This window comes from Oncorhynchus tshawytscha, linkage group LG34 (assembly GCF_018296145.1).
Source record: "Oncorhynchus tshawytscha isolate Ot180627B linkage group LG34, Otsh_v2.0, whole genome shotgun sequence".
NCBI classification, from domain to species: domain Eukaryota; kingdom Metazoa; phylum Chordata; class Actinopteri; order Salmoniformes; family Salmonidae; genus Oncorhynchus; species Oncorhynchus tshawytscha.
This window is the reverse complement of record NC_056462.1, coordinates 2,730,807-2,746,339: the sequence shown is the minus strand read 5'-3', so window position 1 is coordinate 2,746,339 and position 15,533 is coordinate 2,730,807. Positions and strand designations below refer to the sequence as shown.

At 45.8% G+C, this 15,533-nt stretch overlaps 1 protein-coding gene across 1 annotated transcript in view; it reads left to right on the top strand.

The window, feature by feature from the left end:
• ctnna2 (catenin (cadherin-associated protein), alpha 2) overlaps positions 1-11,410 on the top strand; it is a 677,857-nt gene extending 666,447 nt beyond the window's left edge. The window contains exons 17-18 of the mRNA XM_042311972.1: positions 5,228-5,362; positions 9,238-11,410. Of these exons, the coding sequence (XP_042167906.1) occupies positions 5,228-5,362; positions 9,238-9,525 (423 nt within the window). The 3' untranslated portion in view covers positions 9,526-11,410. The remainder of the gene's footprint in view (positions 1-5,227; positions 5,363-9,237) is intronic.
• Positions 11,411-15,533: the final 4,123 nt, after the last annotated feature.

The following is a 15,533-nucleotide window of genomic DNA, read 5'->3' as shown; positions in this document are numbered from 1 at the left end:
TCACATCATAAGGCTATTGCACCGAAACGTGGAATGTCGGCTGCATCGCACATTCAGAACCGCTGGACAGCGGCATAATAAACGAAAGCACTGATCATTGGGAACGAGATCAGAATGACTGCTAAAGGCTTGATCCATCAATGGAATAATTAAATAGGTAGCCTACAAAACCAAAACAATCCGTATGTTCCAATCAAAATGCCTGATTAACATGACATCATAGCGCAGCCACACCCAGAGTCCCCGGTCCCGACACATTCACAAGTCAAAACATGGAAGTTTGAATGACACTGAGGGGCAACATTGTTACATCAGAATTATTTGATTTGATTTGATTAGGATTGTTTTTGGGAGGGGGTCTCGGATGGTTGAGGGGCAGCTCTCGGGGACCTGGGGGGGGGGGCTCTTGGAGGGCTGGTGGCATGGCATTTGGGAGCTTGGGCCGGTGGCTGATATTTCGCTGGTTTCGGGTTCCCGTGTTTGACCTTGTGAGAGACCTGTCGACGTGCCCTTGAGCAGGGCGTGGACGCTGGTTGCTTCTGTGGGTCGCTCTGGATGGGAGTCTGTTAGATGATTGAATGTAATGTAAATGTTGAGCAGCTTCACTGCAAGTAGATTGTATGTTTTAAAATTCTATTTCAAATATATATATATAAAAAAAGATGGTTTAGTATTTAGTTTAAAAGCTCTGATGAAGGCCAAGAGAACAAGAAAGCCTATTCAATGAGAAGTTATTTTTCAAAGATGTAGCCTACGATGCAATACTTCGTTTTAAGGAGAATAAGAACTACTCAGCCTACATTTGAACACCACCTCAGAAGCTTCTCTATGTGGCAACTTCCCAATTAAGTAGCAGAGTTTTGTTGTTTGGCTACATGAAGAGAACTAGGGCCTATCACTCATAGTTCACCTCTTCCATTGCATTGTGGAAAAGTGTGCATCAAAAAAAGTGTGCATCAAAAAAAGTGTGCATCAAAAAAAGTGTGCATCAAATTCCACTAGATTTAGAGACGAAATGAGTTTAACATCCTGCCATTAAAATCATACCCCATTTTCTAAACTTCACATAACTATAAAACATTCTATTTCTGCATACTGAGAATGTGTCATGTGTTATTGGTTCATTTTGGTATCACAGACCCCATATCTGATTATCAGCTGTTGCCAAAGCCGAAACTAGTATGACATCCAGGCATTGAAAGTATACTTGATTTTTTTTTAAATGTCACATACTATGAAACGTAATTTCTTTCACACTCAAATGGCCTACTATTTAGGACACACGTATGGGTATTTGAACACGGGCTCGGGAATGCACAGCACACTCACCGCACACTCACAGCATACTCACCGCACACAAGCAAGCCAAGCAATCCTTAGCTGGTGTTAGCAAAAGGGAGAAAGCATCTGCAACAGCTAAAGTATCCCGCCAGTCACTTCCATTTCAAATGATGTGGTTTGTAGTTTCAAGTTGCATTAGTCATATACACAGGATATACATGGTATATACACTGTCCAACGAAGTGCTTACTCACTTGTGCAGTTTGTAAGAGTTGTCCTGCTTGATGTTCGGAAGCCGTCAGCTAACGTTAGCCAACAAGAAAGCAAAGCCAAAGCCGATCCTCCGCATATCAACCATCTCGCCTTTCCTGTGGTTTGTAGAGAAACGTTTTATGTCAAGAGGAAACCGAGTTAGTATGGATTCTCAGGGTCTCGTGTTGACTGTAAAAGGTAGCAGCTGAGCTGCCAATAGATAGTTTTCGTTTTTTTAACCAATATACTCCCAAAACCCTGTTGTTTCTAACAGGCCAAGCAGGGTCACTGAGAAAAGCAGATTTTTTAACATCCTTAATAATAAAAAAATAAAAAATTCTAGTTCATATTTCATAATAAATCTGGAACACTGGACAGATACTTTAAACGACTGCCTTGTCCATTTTGTGTATTTATTCAACAGTTATAGCGTTGATTATAATATCTCTGATCAATGTGATCTGCACATTGACTCGGCACCAGTACTCCTTATACAGTATATAGCCACATTATTGTTATTTCTTTGTTACTAATTCCTTTTTTATTTAGCAATTTTTTATATTGTTGGTTAAGGGCTTGTAAGTAAGCTTTTCACAGTAAAGTCTACACCTGTTGTATTTGGTGCACGTGACAAATAAAGTTGGATTTGATCTTTGAAAGACGCCAAGTCATTATTTACTGTACTTTGAAGTATACTGAACAGAAATGTAGTGGGTGTGTGTTGGTGGCAGGAAGTCAGGCGCAGGAGAACAAACTTGGTATAAAACGGAGTCGTTTAATGAGTGCTGACCAAACTCCAAAAAAACTAAATATATAAAATAACAAAAGTGGGTACAAAACCCGTTGAAGCACAATCACATACAATCAAACAATCTGCGACAAGGACGTGAGAGGAAACGGAGGGTTAAATACACAACATGTAATCGATGGGATTGGAACCAGGTGTGAAGGAAGACGAGACAAAACCAATGGAAAATGAAAAATGGATCAGTGGCGGCTAGAAGGTCTTGTGACGTCGACCGCCGAACACCGCCCCGAACAAGGAGAGACTTCGGCGGAAGACGAGACAAAACCAATGGAAAATGATAAATGGATCAGTGGCGGCTAGAAGGTCTTGTGACGTCGACCGCCGAACACCGCCCGAACAAGGAGAGACTTCGGCGGAAGACGAGACAAAACCAATGGAAAATGATAAATGGATCAGTGGCGGCTAGAAGGTCTTGTGACGTCGACCGCTGAACACCGCCCGAACAAGGAGAGACTTCGGCGGAAGACGAGACAAAACCAATGGAAAATGATAAATGGATCAGTGGCGGCTAGAAGGTCTTGTGACGTCGACCGCCGAACACCGCCCCGAACAAGGAGAGACTTCGGCGGAAGACGAGACAAAAGCAATGGAAAATGATAAATGGATCAGTGGCGGCTAGAAGGTCTTGTGACGTCGACCGCCAAACACCGCCCGAACAAGGAGAGACTTCGGCGGAAGACGAGACAAAACCAATGGAAAATGATAAATGGATCAGTGGCGGCTAGAAGATCTTGTGACGTCGACCGCCGAACACCGCCCCGAACAAGGAGAGACTTCGACGGAAGTCGTGACGAAAAAATATGAAATGCAACATGGAACAATTACAGTTCATATAAAGAAATCAGATCATTTAAATAAATCCATTAGGCCCTAATCTATGGATTTTACATGACTCGGAATAAAGATATGCATATTTTGATTCGAGATAGCTTTTAAAAAATGGCGGGGGCATTGATCAGAAAAACAGTCAGTATCTGGTGTGACCACCATTTGCCTCATGCAGCGCGACACATCTCCTTTGCATTGATCAGGCTGTTGATTGTGGCCTGTGGAATGTTGTCCCACTCCTCTTCATAGGCTTTGCGAAGTTGCTGGATATTGGTGAGAACTGTAATAGCTGTAGTACACGTTGATCCAGAGCATCCCAAACATGCTCAATAGGTGACATGTCTGGTGAGAGTGCAGGCCATGGAAGAACTGAGACATTTTCTGCTTCCATGAATTGTGTACAGTTCCTTGAGACATGGGGCTGTGCATTATCATGCTGAAACATGAGGTGATCCTGACAGATGAATGGCACAACAATGGGCCTCAAGGGTCTCGTCATGTTATCTCTGTACATTCCAATTGCCATCGATAAAATGCAATTGGGTTTGCTGTCTGTAGCTTATGCCTGTCCATACCAATAACCCCACCGCCACCATGGGGCACTCTGCTCACAATGCTAACATCAGCAAACTGCTCGCCCACACAACGCCATACACGTGGTCTGCGGCTGTAAGGCCAGTTGGACGTACTGCCAAATTCTCTAAAAGGACGTTGGAGACGGCTTGTGGTAGAGACATTAACATTAAATTCTCTGGCAACAACTCTGGTGGATATCCCTGCAGTCAGCATGCCAATTGCATGCTCCCCCAACATCTGCGGCATTGTGTTGTGTGATAAAACTGCACATGGGATCAACACTTTACATGTTGCGTATTTATTTTGGTTCAGTGTATCATGTGAACAAAAAAAATGCATCCCAAATGGCAGCCTATTCCCTATATAGTGCACTACCATTTACCAGAGCCCTGTTTGCCCTGGTTAAAAATAGTGCACTATGCAGGGATTGTGGTGCCGTTTGGGACACACCCACAAACACATTAATTTGTTGTGCAAACAGGACAACTGTGCATCTGTGACCATTAGTGCTGCACCACGAGTACTTCGAGTCCATCGTTACTAGTCTGCCTCACACCCTTACTTACTTACTTACTTAATTAAACTGGCAACAAAAAAACATGTGTGGAAAGGGAACACATTGGGACAATCTAAACACGGGATTTACCACTCGAGGGGAATAGGTAGAGATGGGTTGTGTTCATGAAACAGGGAGGCACTACTGAATAAGAAGTGCACATTTGTGTCTTCCAATGCTAAATGTGTGAAAACATTGCAAGCCCAAATTAACATGGTCCCTTAGCTAGCTTTTTCGGCCAATTAACTTGGCTTTCCCAATGTATCCTAGCCCCCCTAAAGACAAGGAAGTGACCCCTGTGTGAATGTATCCCTTCAACTCTATACATGCTGCCTAAATGTTGTAGTTAGGACCATTTACTGTTAACGGTGGAGAAAAAGGTGCCCGGGAGCGTTTTAAAAGCAAAGTAGCAAACGCACTATTCTTTCATTACCCACCAGGAAACTTGTGGGCCGTTGCAATTTTCGCTGCATGACGTCCAGAACATTTTACAGCTACTTTGTGTGCATTTACAAGTGGGACTGAAAAGCCTTTGTCCCGATCCATCTCTGTGCCTGTGCCTCAAATGGCACCCTATTCCCAAATGGTCCCGTGGGCACTGGTGTAAAGAAGTGCACTATATAGTGAATAGGGTTACCTCAGTATATACTAGAGGTAGACTCATATGGCTTCTCACAATAGAGGGCCCGGAAAGGACTTGCTAATTGCCCCTGCTATTTCGATGATTGGGTTGTTTTTCTGCTGTAGGAATGAGTACAGTGGAGAAATGACATGCCATTAGTAAAGAAAATAGTGCACAACCATTTTATAAACTACTTCTGATGTACAAAACAAGACTATTTCTTAACCCTGCTTCTTAACACATTTTTCAGCTATTTTCTCTGTTTTTAAACTGATTTGAATCATCATGTTTCTGCGTGTCTCAGTGCCCTGACTCGGCCTGCAAGCAGGACCTGCTGGCCTACCTGCAGAGAATCGCCCTGTACTGCCACCAGCTCAACATCTGTAGCAAGGTCAAGGCCGAAGTCCAGAACCTGGGAGGAGAGCTCATCGTCTCTGGGGTAAGTCTCACCACACAACACCCTAACATGGTACAGTCAAGGCTCTGGGTCTCCGTCAATAGTTGTATTCAGTTGCATAAAGCACTGGTGAGCAGCAATGTTCTGTCTGTGGGCCTCATTCCTTTATCTCAATAGTTACAAGGGACCTTCCCTAGGCTTCCTCCCTCCTCCCTCCTTACAATTCCTCTCAAAGGGCATTGGAGGAGTTCTGAGAGAGAGCCTTGGATCCTCTCATTCAATGCACTTTGAGAGGAATTGATTAAACAACAATGGAGGAAGCAAGGATTCGAACGCTAGTAACGTTTTCAGACAGCTCTAGTCTGTTCTCTATCAGCGCTTGTCTGAAAACACAGGACAGATGATGGCAGCGTTATGGTGGATACTAACTACTGAACTGCTTAGACGCATGTCAGTTAGTTTCAACTTTAAATGGTATTTTAAGCTAACGCTGAACAGGTGGAAATGAAATGCATGCCAAATCTCAAATCCACCCCACTATGCACTTGTGGGGTGAATCTCAATCATGTCACTTGGCATCCTTCCCTTGTCCACTTGTCTTGATCGAGAGGGGAAAGAAAGCTAGTTGATACTGTTGATTTACACCCCATTTCTAGGAAATGGTATGGCGTTTTGGAAAGGACTTTATCCTTAGGCTCTAGTATAAAATGCCGGCTGCCAAAAAGACCACCTTTCAGAGAGACTCAGAGTTTGATCTTTTTTTACTGCAATTACCATATGATTTTACATAACATGATAACATTTCAAAATTATTACACAATAAATGTGGCATTATATTGTCCAATGGCAGTATAAACGTTAATGGATAATATTGTAGCAATCCTTGCCATACTGAGCCACGTTCTCACCAGTCAACCCTATTGGTGCGATGCGTAGGCTGTTTGTCGCCTTTCACGCCAGCAACCCGGGTTCGCTTCCTTGCCCTGCCATTTTGCTACAATATGCTAAAAGCTCAAATGATGCCAATCAATAGAGCAGTGATCAAATGTTATTGGTTGTGTACACCTACACTACATGGCCAAAGGTATGTGGACACCCCTTCAGAGCAGCGACCGTGGACCCTCTGCTGCTGTCTCCCTCTCTCCGCTGAGACTAATGTCGTGTTCAAAACAACTGAGAACTCGGAAATCTACGACTTCCAACTTCAGTGCGTTCAAGGGGATTCTGTTAAAAAAAACGCGATCTGACTGGGAAAAATTATCCATCTCAGAATTCCAAGTTGGAAACTCTGGCATCTTTCTAGAGTTCTGACTTTCCCGACCTGAAGATCACCAATGTCATGATTGGACCTCGTTTTTTTTTTGAGGGGGGATTTCCTAGCTGTCTTGAATGCACCGTGACCATCAGAAGCATGTACCATCAGTCAAGTAAAATAAAAAAAAGCAATTATTTGAAAATGAATTGAAAATTACCATCACAATAAGCAAAGCCAAGTGTAGGCTGGAGTGGTGTAAAGCTCGACGCCATTTGCTACTCTGGAGCAGTGGAAACGCATTCGCTTCACCATCTGGCAGGCCAACGGCCGAATCTGTGGTTTGGTGGATGCCAGGAGAACGCTACCTGCCTGAATGCATAGTGCCAACTGAAATGTTTGGTGGTGGAGGAATAATGGTATGGGGCTGTTTTTCATGGTTTGGACCCCTTAGTTCCAGTGAAGCCTGTACAATGACCTAGACTATTCTGTGGTTCCAACCAACAGAACAATGCCCAAAACCTCACTCAAGAAAGCTCAACCCCTTGAACACCTTTGGCTGAATGGAAGTAGCCCCCTGCTAAACAATGTTGCAACATCTTCCAACATCTAGTGGAAAGACTTCCTAGCAGCAAAGGGCCAACCAACTTCATGCAATTTTGGAATGAGATGTTCAACGAGGAGGTGTCCACGTACTTTTGGTCATGTAGTGTATTTTCGCGCACGTCCCTCCATTAAACAGGCTCACTGAATTCTCGGAATTGTTCAGTTCACGAATTGTAAAAATGTCCACAGTCACCTGTTGAAATAGACCTCCTATTCTGATTGGCATATTATGGCGAGAAACACTCAGGTCCTCGAGTAACACTCCTCTCGATCGTTGTTTGGCCAAACTGTCATTCTCTCTTTCCCTTCGCGGTGCCAACCCCAACCCAGGGAGTCCTCAACACGACTGACAATAAAGCGTTGAAAAACATGGCCCTCGCTACACGACACCTACTTTTTTTCCCCCAGACACTTCTTAATTAGCAGTTGGTGGAGGTCAGGTGTACCTCTCTTCTCTCCCTGCGTTTTGTTTGGCTGACATTTAGAGGCTGCGGCTGGCCCCCCTACCCCCTTGCCCCCCCCACCCCGAGAAGGGAGTCAACCGCTAGAATTAATTGGCTCCGAACTCCAGCTGGTCACTATAAAAAGGTTAGCAGCACGGTGGGTGCCCCTGATACCCCGAATTATGCTTAAAATACCAAGTAATATGCAGCCATTTAATCCCGACAAGATGAGCTGAAACTCTATGGGCACTACGTCTGAAATGGCACCCTATTTTGACCAGCACAAGATGTGTTCACTATCACAGGCTCTGGTCGAAAGTAGTGCGCTATATAGGGAGCAGGATGCCATTGGTGACATAACCATGTTCTTTTGGACACCCGCTTTCTCTTAATGAGGCTGTCATATCAGAGATGTGTTGGAGGCACAGCGGTCACTCTGACCCTGTCTAGCTACTCAGGGCTCTGATAAGACGAGTGAGGGACCTGCTATCACCCTGCGGGGGAGGCCAGAGACCGAGATCTCACCTCTGTCCTGTAAGAACCGCTGGCTTGATAAAGCCTTCTTCAGTGAGAGCTCTTTGCCGCAGGCAGTCCTTGTTATCTTGCAGCGTGACATGGGATGTCTGAAAGACTCTGAAGAAAGGGGTGCATCTCAATACCCTTTCATTGAAGAAATAACAGGTCTCCAATTGGTTGGTTAGTATTAATGCTTACACCTGCCCAATAGATATGCTCCATTGAAGTCCTGAAAGAAATCCTATTGGTTGGATTATTGCTTATTGCTCACCTATCCAATCACTTAGAGCTTCCTTTTCCCCTCTCCTTCTTCCCACCTCTCCCCCCTGCCTCTCCTTCTTCCCACCTCCCCCCTGCCTCTCCTTCTTCCCACCTCCCCCTCTCCTTCTTCCCCCTCTCCTCCCCTCTCCTTCTTCCCACCTCTCCCTCCCCTCTCCTTCTTCTCACCTCTCCCTCCCCTCTCCTTCTTCTCACCCTCCCTCCCCCTCCTCCTTCTTTCACCTCCCCCCCCCCTCTCCTTCTTCCCACCTCTCCCTCCCCTCTCCTTCTTCTCACCTCTCCCTCCCCTCTCCTTCTTCTCACCTCTCCCTCCCCTCTCCTTCTTTCCACCCCCTCACCTTCTTCCCACCTCTCCCTCCCCTCTCCTTCTTCTCACCTCTCCCTCCCCTCTCCTTCTTTCCCCCCCCTCTCCTTCTTTCCACCCCTCCCTCCCCCTCCTTCTTCCCACCTCTCCCTCCCCTCTCCTTCTTCCCACCTCTCCCTCCCCTCTCTTTCTTCCCACCTCTCCCCCTCCTCTCCCCCCTTCCTCCCCTCATGAGGTCTGCAGAATGTTGCATGCGCAGTTGATGATGCAGGTTTGCGGTTGACCTGACCATTGCTTCCATTGCAGGTGTTATATATGTGACGGTTTATATGTGATGGTTTTTCACATGTCCATTTTAATGTATAAAGCTGACCGAGTAAAAGCAGTTCCTATGTAACTACAATGTTGTTACCACAGTTCATACTATAGTAGTGAAATAGGTGTATCCGTGCAACGTAAGATATGGTGTTGGCACAAGGTTCTTAACTTCTAAGTTGTCCTCTGTCTCTCTCCGTAGCTGGACAGCGCCACCTCCCTCATCCAGGCGGCCAAGAACTTGATGAACGCTGTGGTGCTCACAGTCAAAGCCAGCTACGTGGCGTCCACCAAGTACGCCAAGGTGTACGGCGCCGCCGCCGTCAACTCGCCTGTAGTCAGCTGGCGCATGAAGGCGCCCGAGAAGAAGCCCTTGGTGAAGCGGGAGAAGCCCGAGGAGTGCCAGACCCGCGTTCGACGGGGCTCGCAGAAGAAGCACATCTCGCCCGTCCAGGCCCTCAGCGAGTTCAAGGCCATGGACTCCTTCTAAAGATGTCCGCCGCCACGACGGATGTCACTGGAACCAAGAAAAACAACACCGACAACGAGAAGTTTAAGAAAACTCCCCTTCTTTCTTTGTGTTAATTTGTTTCTTTTGGTGAGACGAGAGTTATGCTGATATTAACACCGCCTCCTTTCTCCCTTTTGAGCGAAGGGTCGATGAAAAAAACCTACCCGGAGGACTTTGCTATCCCGCCACCTGTTCTGAACTACAGCTCCCATGAACACTTTGGGGCTTCTCGGCCAATGGGGAGCCAGCGTGCTCCCACCCATATTTATGACTATTATTACTACTGTAGCTTAACCGTGTGAGAGCCAAATGTGTGACACTAAAAACAAGAACTTACTTAAAAAAAACGGGAGATAAAAAGTTCAAAACAAAACATAGCAGAAGAGGGGCACCTAAATGGCCGTCAATATTATTGCTATATCATTACTATTGTGGTACTGACCAGCTGCTCGTACACACATTAACTGTCTGAATGGAAACGATGAATGGCGCAGTAGTGAAATCACTGTAACAAGAGGATTGATCTATCACGGCTGATACACTTTGGCCGGCATTTTCGTGTTGCAAAAAGAGCGCAGGTTTGTGCAAAAATGACTGTAAACCTCGAAATAATCAGGCAGGGAGATGTAATTATTTCTTCGACAATGTGCATTATAAGGAGACCATTGAACTAGAGTTTAGTTTACTGAGTAATGCATGTGGAGACCTGATGAAACGTTTCAACTTAAATCACACTGCCTGACTATGAAGAGGTTTATAGTATTACCCCCACAGATCTGTGCTTTTGTCAATATTCCCCTCCTAACTTAATCTTGTATGTTGTCCACGGTTTGAACGTTACCTTACCTGTAGAGCTAGGAATAACTTATATTTAAGGTAACTGAAAGTGTTTGGCATCCAAGTCATTTGTTTCCTTGTTCCTTCCCGACCCATAACGGCGTTCCTGAACGATGCACACACTTCATGGTCCTATGGTATTGCCTTTAAAAAAAAAAATCAATTTCTCATGATGATATCACTAACTATATCGCAGCCTGATTGGATTATTGTGTAGAGTCTAATAGTAGACACGGAGAGGTATGACTAGTTGTGGTTTGCTTAGAGAACATAAGGCTGCATTTAGACAGGCAGCCCGATTCTGATATATTTTTTTACTGATTTGTCTTTTAATCAGTTCAGCTATCAAAAAGATCTGATGTGAAAGATCTGATGTGATTAGTCAAAAGTGAAATTAGTGGAAAGATTATCAGAATTGGGGTGCCTGACTAAATGAAGCCCTAGAGTCCTACATACATACACATACAGGTAATTGCCAAAATAATGGAAATGTGAGTAAATGAAGGATATAACGTATATTAAAAGCAGATGCTTCCACACAGGTGTAGTTCTTGAGTTAATTAAGCAATTAACATCCCAGCATGCTTAGGCTCATGTATAAAAATGCTGGGCAGGCCATTATTTGGGCTACCTACCATGGCTCCCATAGAATGACAATACCATCCACACAGCATGAATGGCCATGGAATGGTTTGATGAGCATGAAAACGATGTAAACCATATGCCACGGCCGTCTGTCACCAGATCTCCACCCAATTGAACACTTATGGGAGATTCTGGAGTGGAGACAGCATTTTCCACCACCGTCAACAAAACAGGAAATGATGGATTTGGGTTGCATCCCTCCAATATAGTTCCAGACACAGAATCTATGCTTAGGCACATTGAAACTTCTCTGGCTCGTGTTGGCCCACTGCCCTATTAACACACTTTATGTTGGCATTTCCTTTCTACTGGCAGTTACCTGTACATACATACAAACAAGTACCTTTATATTCACTGTTCTCTAATAAACCCCTCAACTTGACTGACCACCCTCCACGCCTGTTTCTTCATCACTCACAAGCACCTATATTTTTTTATATAGTACAACAGATATTATAATTATAAGGTGGGTATTCAATTCAATTTCAGATCATGGCTTTCCAGAATGTGATTGATTTGCACACTAGTGGAAACCTATTATCTGCAATTGCAGAACATTGTAGAATGTTACACGTTTCCTGGTTCCTTAGAGGGGCTAATACAAATGTATCTACAGTGGGGCAAAAAAGTATTTAGTCAGCCACCAATTGTGCAAGTTCTCCCTCTTAAAAAGAGGAGAGAGGCCTGTAATTTTCATCATAGGTACACTTCAACTATGACAGACAAAATGAGAAGAAAAAAACCCCCAGAAAATCACATTGTAGGATTTTTTATGAATTTATTTGCAAATTATGGTGGAAAATAAGAATTTGGTCACCTACAAACAAGCAAGATTTCTGGCTCTCCCAGACCTGTAACTTCTTCTTTAAGAGGCTCCTCTGTCCTCCACTCGTTACCTGTATTAATGGCACATGTTTGAACTTGTTATCAGTATAAAAGACACCTGTCCAAAACCTCAAACAGTCACACTCCAAACTGCACTATGGCCAAGACCAAAGAGCTCTCAAAGGACACCAGAAACAAAATGGTAGACCTGCACCAGGCTGGGAAGACTGAATCTGCAATAGGTAAGCAGCTTGGTTTGAATAAATCAACTGTGGGAGCAATTATTAGGAAATGGAAGACATACAAGACCACTGATACTCTCCCTCGATCTGGGGCTCCACGTAAGATCTCACACCGTGGGGTCAAAATGATCACAAGAACGGTGACCTAGTGAATGACCTGCAGAGAGCTGGGACCAAAGTAACAAAGCCTACCATCAGTAACACACTACGCCGTCAGGGACTCAAATCCTGCAGTGCCAGACGTGTCCCCCTGCTTAAGCCGGTACATGTCCAGGCCCGTCTGAAGTTTACTAGAGAGCATTTGGATGATCCAGAAGAAGATTGGGAGAATGTCATATGGTCAGATGAAACCAACATAGAACTTTTTGGTAAAAACTCAACTCGTTGTGTTTGGAGGACAAAGAATTCTGAGTTGCATCCAAAGAACACCATCCCTACTGTGAAGCATGGGGGTGGAAACATCATGCTTTGGGGCTGTTTTTCTGCAAAGGGACCAGGACGACTGATCCGTGTAAAGGAAAGAATGAATGGGGCCATGTATCGTGAGATTTTGAGTGAAAACCTCCTTCCATCAGCAAGGGCATTGAAGATGAAACGTGGCTGGGTCTTTCAGCATGACAATGATCCCAAACACACCGCCCGGGTAACGAAGGAGTGGCTTCGTAAGAAGCATTTTAAGGTCCTGGAGTGGCCTAGCCAGTCTCCAGATCTCAACCCCATAGAAATCTTTGGAGGGAGTTGAAAGTCCGTGTTGCCCAGCAACAGCCCCAAAACATCACTGCTCTAGAGGAGATCTGCATGTAGGAATGGGCCAAAATACCAGCAACAGTGTGTGAAAACCTTGTGAAGACTTACCGAAAACGTTTGACCTCTGTCATTGCCAACAAAGGGTATATAACAAAGTAATGACCAAATACTTATTTTCCACCATAATTTGCAAATAAATTCATAAAAAATCCTACAATGTGATTTTCTGGATTTTGTCTGTCATAGTTGAAGTGTACCTATGATGAAAATTACAGGCCTGTCTCATCTTTTTAAGTGGGAGAACTTGCACAATTGGCGGCTGACTAAATACTTTTTTGCCCCACTGCATGCCAGGCAGTACACTATTAATCTTTGTAAGAGTTCAGATATTCATATTGCCTATTCAACTTTGTACTTGAAACTGAAAGAGGACCAGAAATCACAAATACCGACACTCACCATATCATTTCCCAGGATGGCCATGTCACAATTCTCCAGCCTTTTCTCAAAGAGTGCACACCGTGGATTTAACATGATAGGAAGTGTGCAAGTGCGCATTTTGGGAGCTGGGTGGAAAATTTGGACGTAGCCTTAAGAAGAAATAAACAGGCTGTGGCCCGATCCTCTACCTTTCTCCCAATGTGTGCTCTGGTTCATCACAGACCTGAAAGGAACAGACTGGTGTAATACTCCCTGTATAGTACCATAGGAGAATTTCAGTTGCATTTCCATGATTCCATGTGTCCTCTTTCCTCGGCTGCTCATGAAAACCCATTGGGTGAGAAGGTCAGAGGGGCAGGACTTCTGACCCCGTCCAATGGGTTTTGAGAAGGAGGCGAGAAGTTAAGAAAATCCAAATGAGATTCTCCCCAATGTTCACAATGTGTAAGCCCTGTGTCAGAAACATACAGACAGAGTACTGCAGACCGACATGGATTTGAAAAGAACAGAGTGGTGGAGGGAATATGGTGGAATACTCTGTATAATACCAATAACACATAAGCTTCATGTAGCTCACTGCAACAAGCAAACAGACAGAGTAGTGCCGAATAAATCAAATCAAATGTATTTGTCACATTCACATGGTTAGCAGATGTTAATGCGAGAGTAGCGAAATGCTTGTGCTTCTAGTTCCGACAATGCAGTAATAACGAACAAGTAATCTAACTAACAATTCCAAAACTACTACCTTATACACACAAGTGTAAAGGGATAAAGAATGTGTACATAAAGACCCAGACCCTGAGCTCTGCTGTGTGAAGGCATCGGAGTCCATATCGAACAGATGAGCTCTCGTCAATTGCCATTAGAGAGGGAGAGAGGGAGAGGGAGCAGTGAAGAGACAGTAGGAGAGGGAGGGAGATAGGGACGGAGAGAGGGAGGGAGATAGGGAAGGAGAGAGGGAAGGAGAGAGGCAAGGAGAGAGGGAAGGAGAGAGGGAAGGAGAGAGGCAAGGAGAGAGGGAGAGGGAGCAGTGAAGAGACAGTAGGAGAGGGAGGGAGATAGGGAAGGAGAGAGGGAAGGAGAGAGGCAAGGAGAGAGGCAAGGAGAGAGGGAGAGGGAGCAGTGAAGAGACAGTAGGAGAGGGAGGGAGAGAGGCAAGGAGAGAGGGTAGGAGAGAGGCAAGGAGAGAGGGAGAGGGAGCAGTGAAGAGACAGTAGGAGAGGGAGGGAGAGAGGGAAGGAGAGAGGGAAGGAGAGAGGGAGGGAAGGAGAGGGAAGGAGAGAGGGAAGGAGAGGGAAGGAGAGAGGGAGGGAGAGAGGGAAGGAGAGTGGGAAGGAGAGAGGCAAGGAGAGAGGGAGGGAGAGAGGGAAGGAGAGAGGGAGCAGTGAAGGGACAGTAGGAGAGGGAGGGAGAGAGAGAGGGAAGGAGAGAGGGAAGGGGAGAGGAGAGGGAGGGAAGGAGAGAGGGAAGGAGAGAGGGAAGGAGAGAGGGAGGGAAGGAGAGGGAAGGAGAGAGGGAAGGAGAGAGGGAGGGAAGGAGAGGGAAGGAGAGAGGGAGGGAGAAAGGGAGGAGAGAGGCAAGGAGAGAGGGAAGGAGAGAGGGAGCAGTGAAGGGACAGTAGGAGAGGGAGGGAGAGAGGGAAGGAGAGAGGGAGAGGGAGGGAGAGAGGGAGGGAGAGAGGGAAGGAGAGAGGGAAGGAAGGGGGAGAGAGGGAGGGAGAGAGAGAGGGAAGGAGAGGGGGAAGGAGAGAGGGAGCAGTGAAGGGACAGTAGGAGAGGGAGGGAGAGAGGGAAGGAGAGAGGGGAGGAGAGAGGGAGGGAGAGAGGGAAGGAGAGAGGGAAAGAGAGAGGGGAGGAGAGAGGGGAGGAGAGAGGGAGGGAGGGAGAGAGGGAAGGAGAGAGGTAGGAGAGAGGGAGCAGTGAAGGGACAGTAGGAGAGGGAGGGAGAGAGGGAAGGAGAGAGGGAAGGAGAGAGGGAGCAGTGAAGGGACAATAGGAGAGGGAGAGGAGAGGGAAGGAGAGAGGGAAGGAGAGAGGGAGGGAGAGAGGGAGCAGTGAAGGGACAGTAGGAGAGAGAGGGAGAGAGGGAAGGAGAGAGATTGAGGGAGGGAGAGAGGGAAGGAGAGAGGGAGCAGTGTAGGGACAGTAGGAGAGGGAGGGAGAGAGGGAAGGAGAGAGGGACAGTAGGAGAGGGAGGGAGATAGCGAAGGAGAGAGGGAAGGAGAGAGGGAGGGAGAGAGGGAAGGAG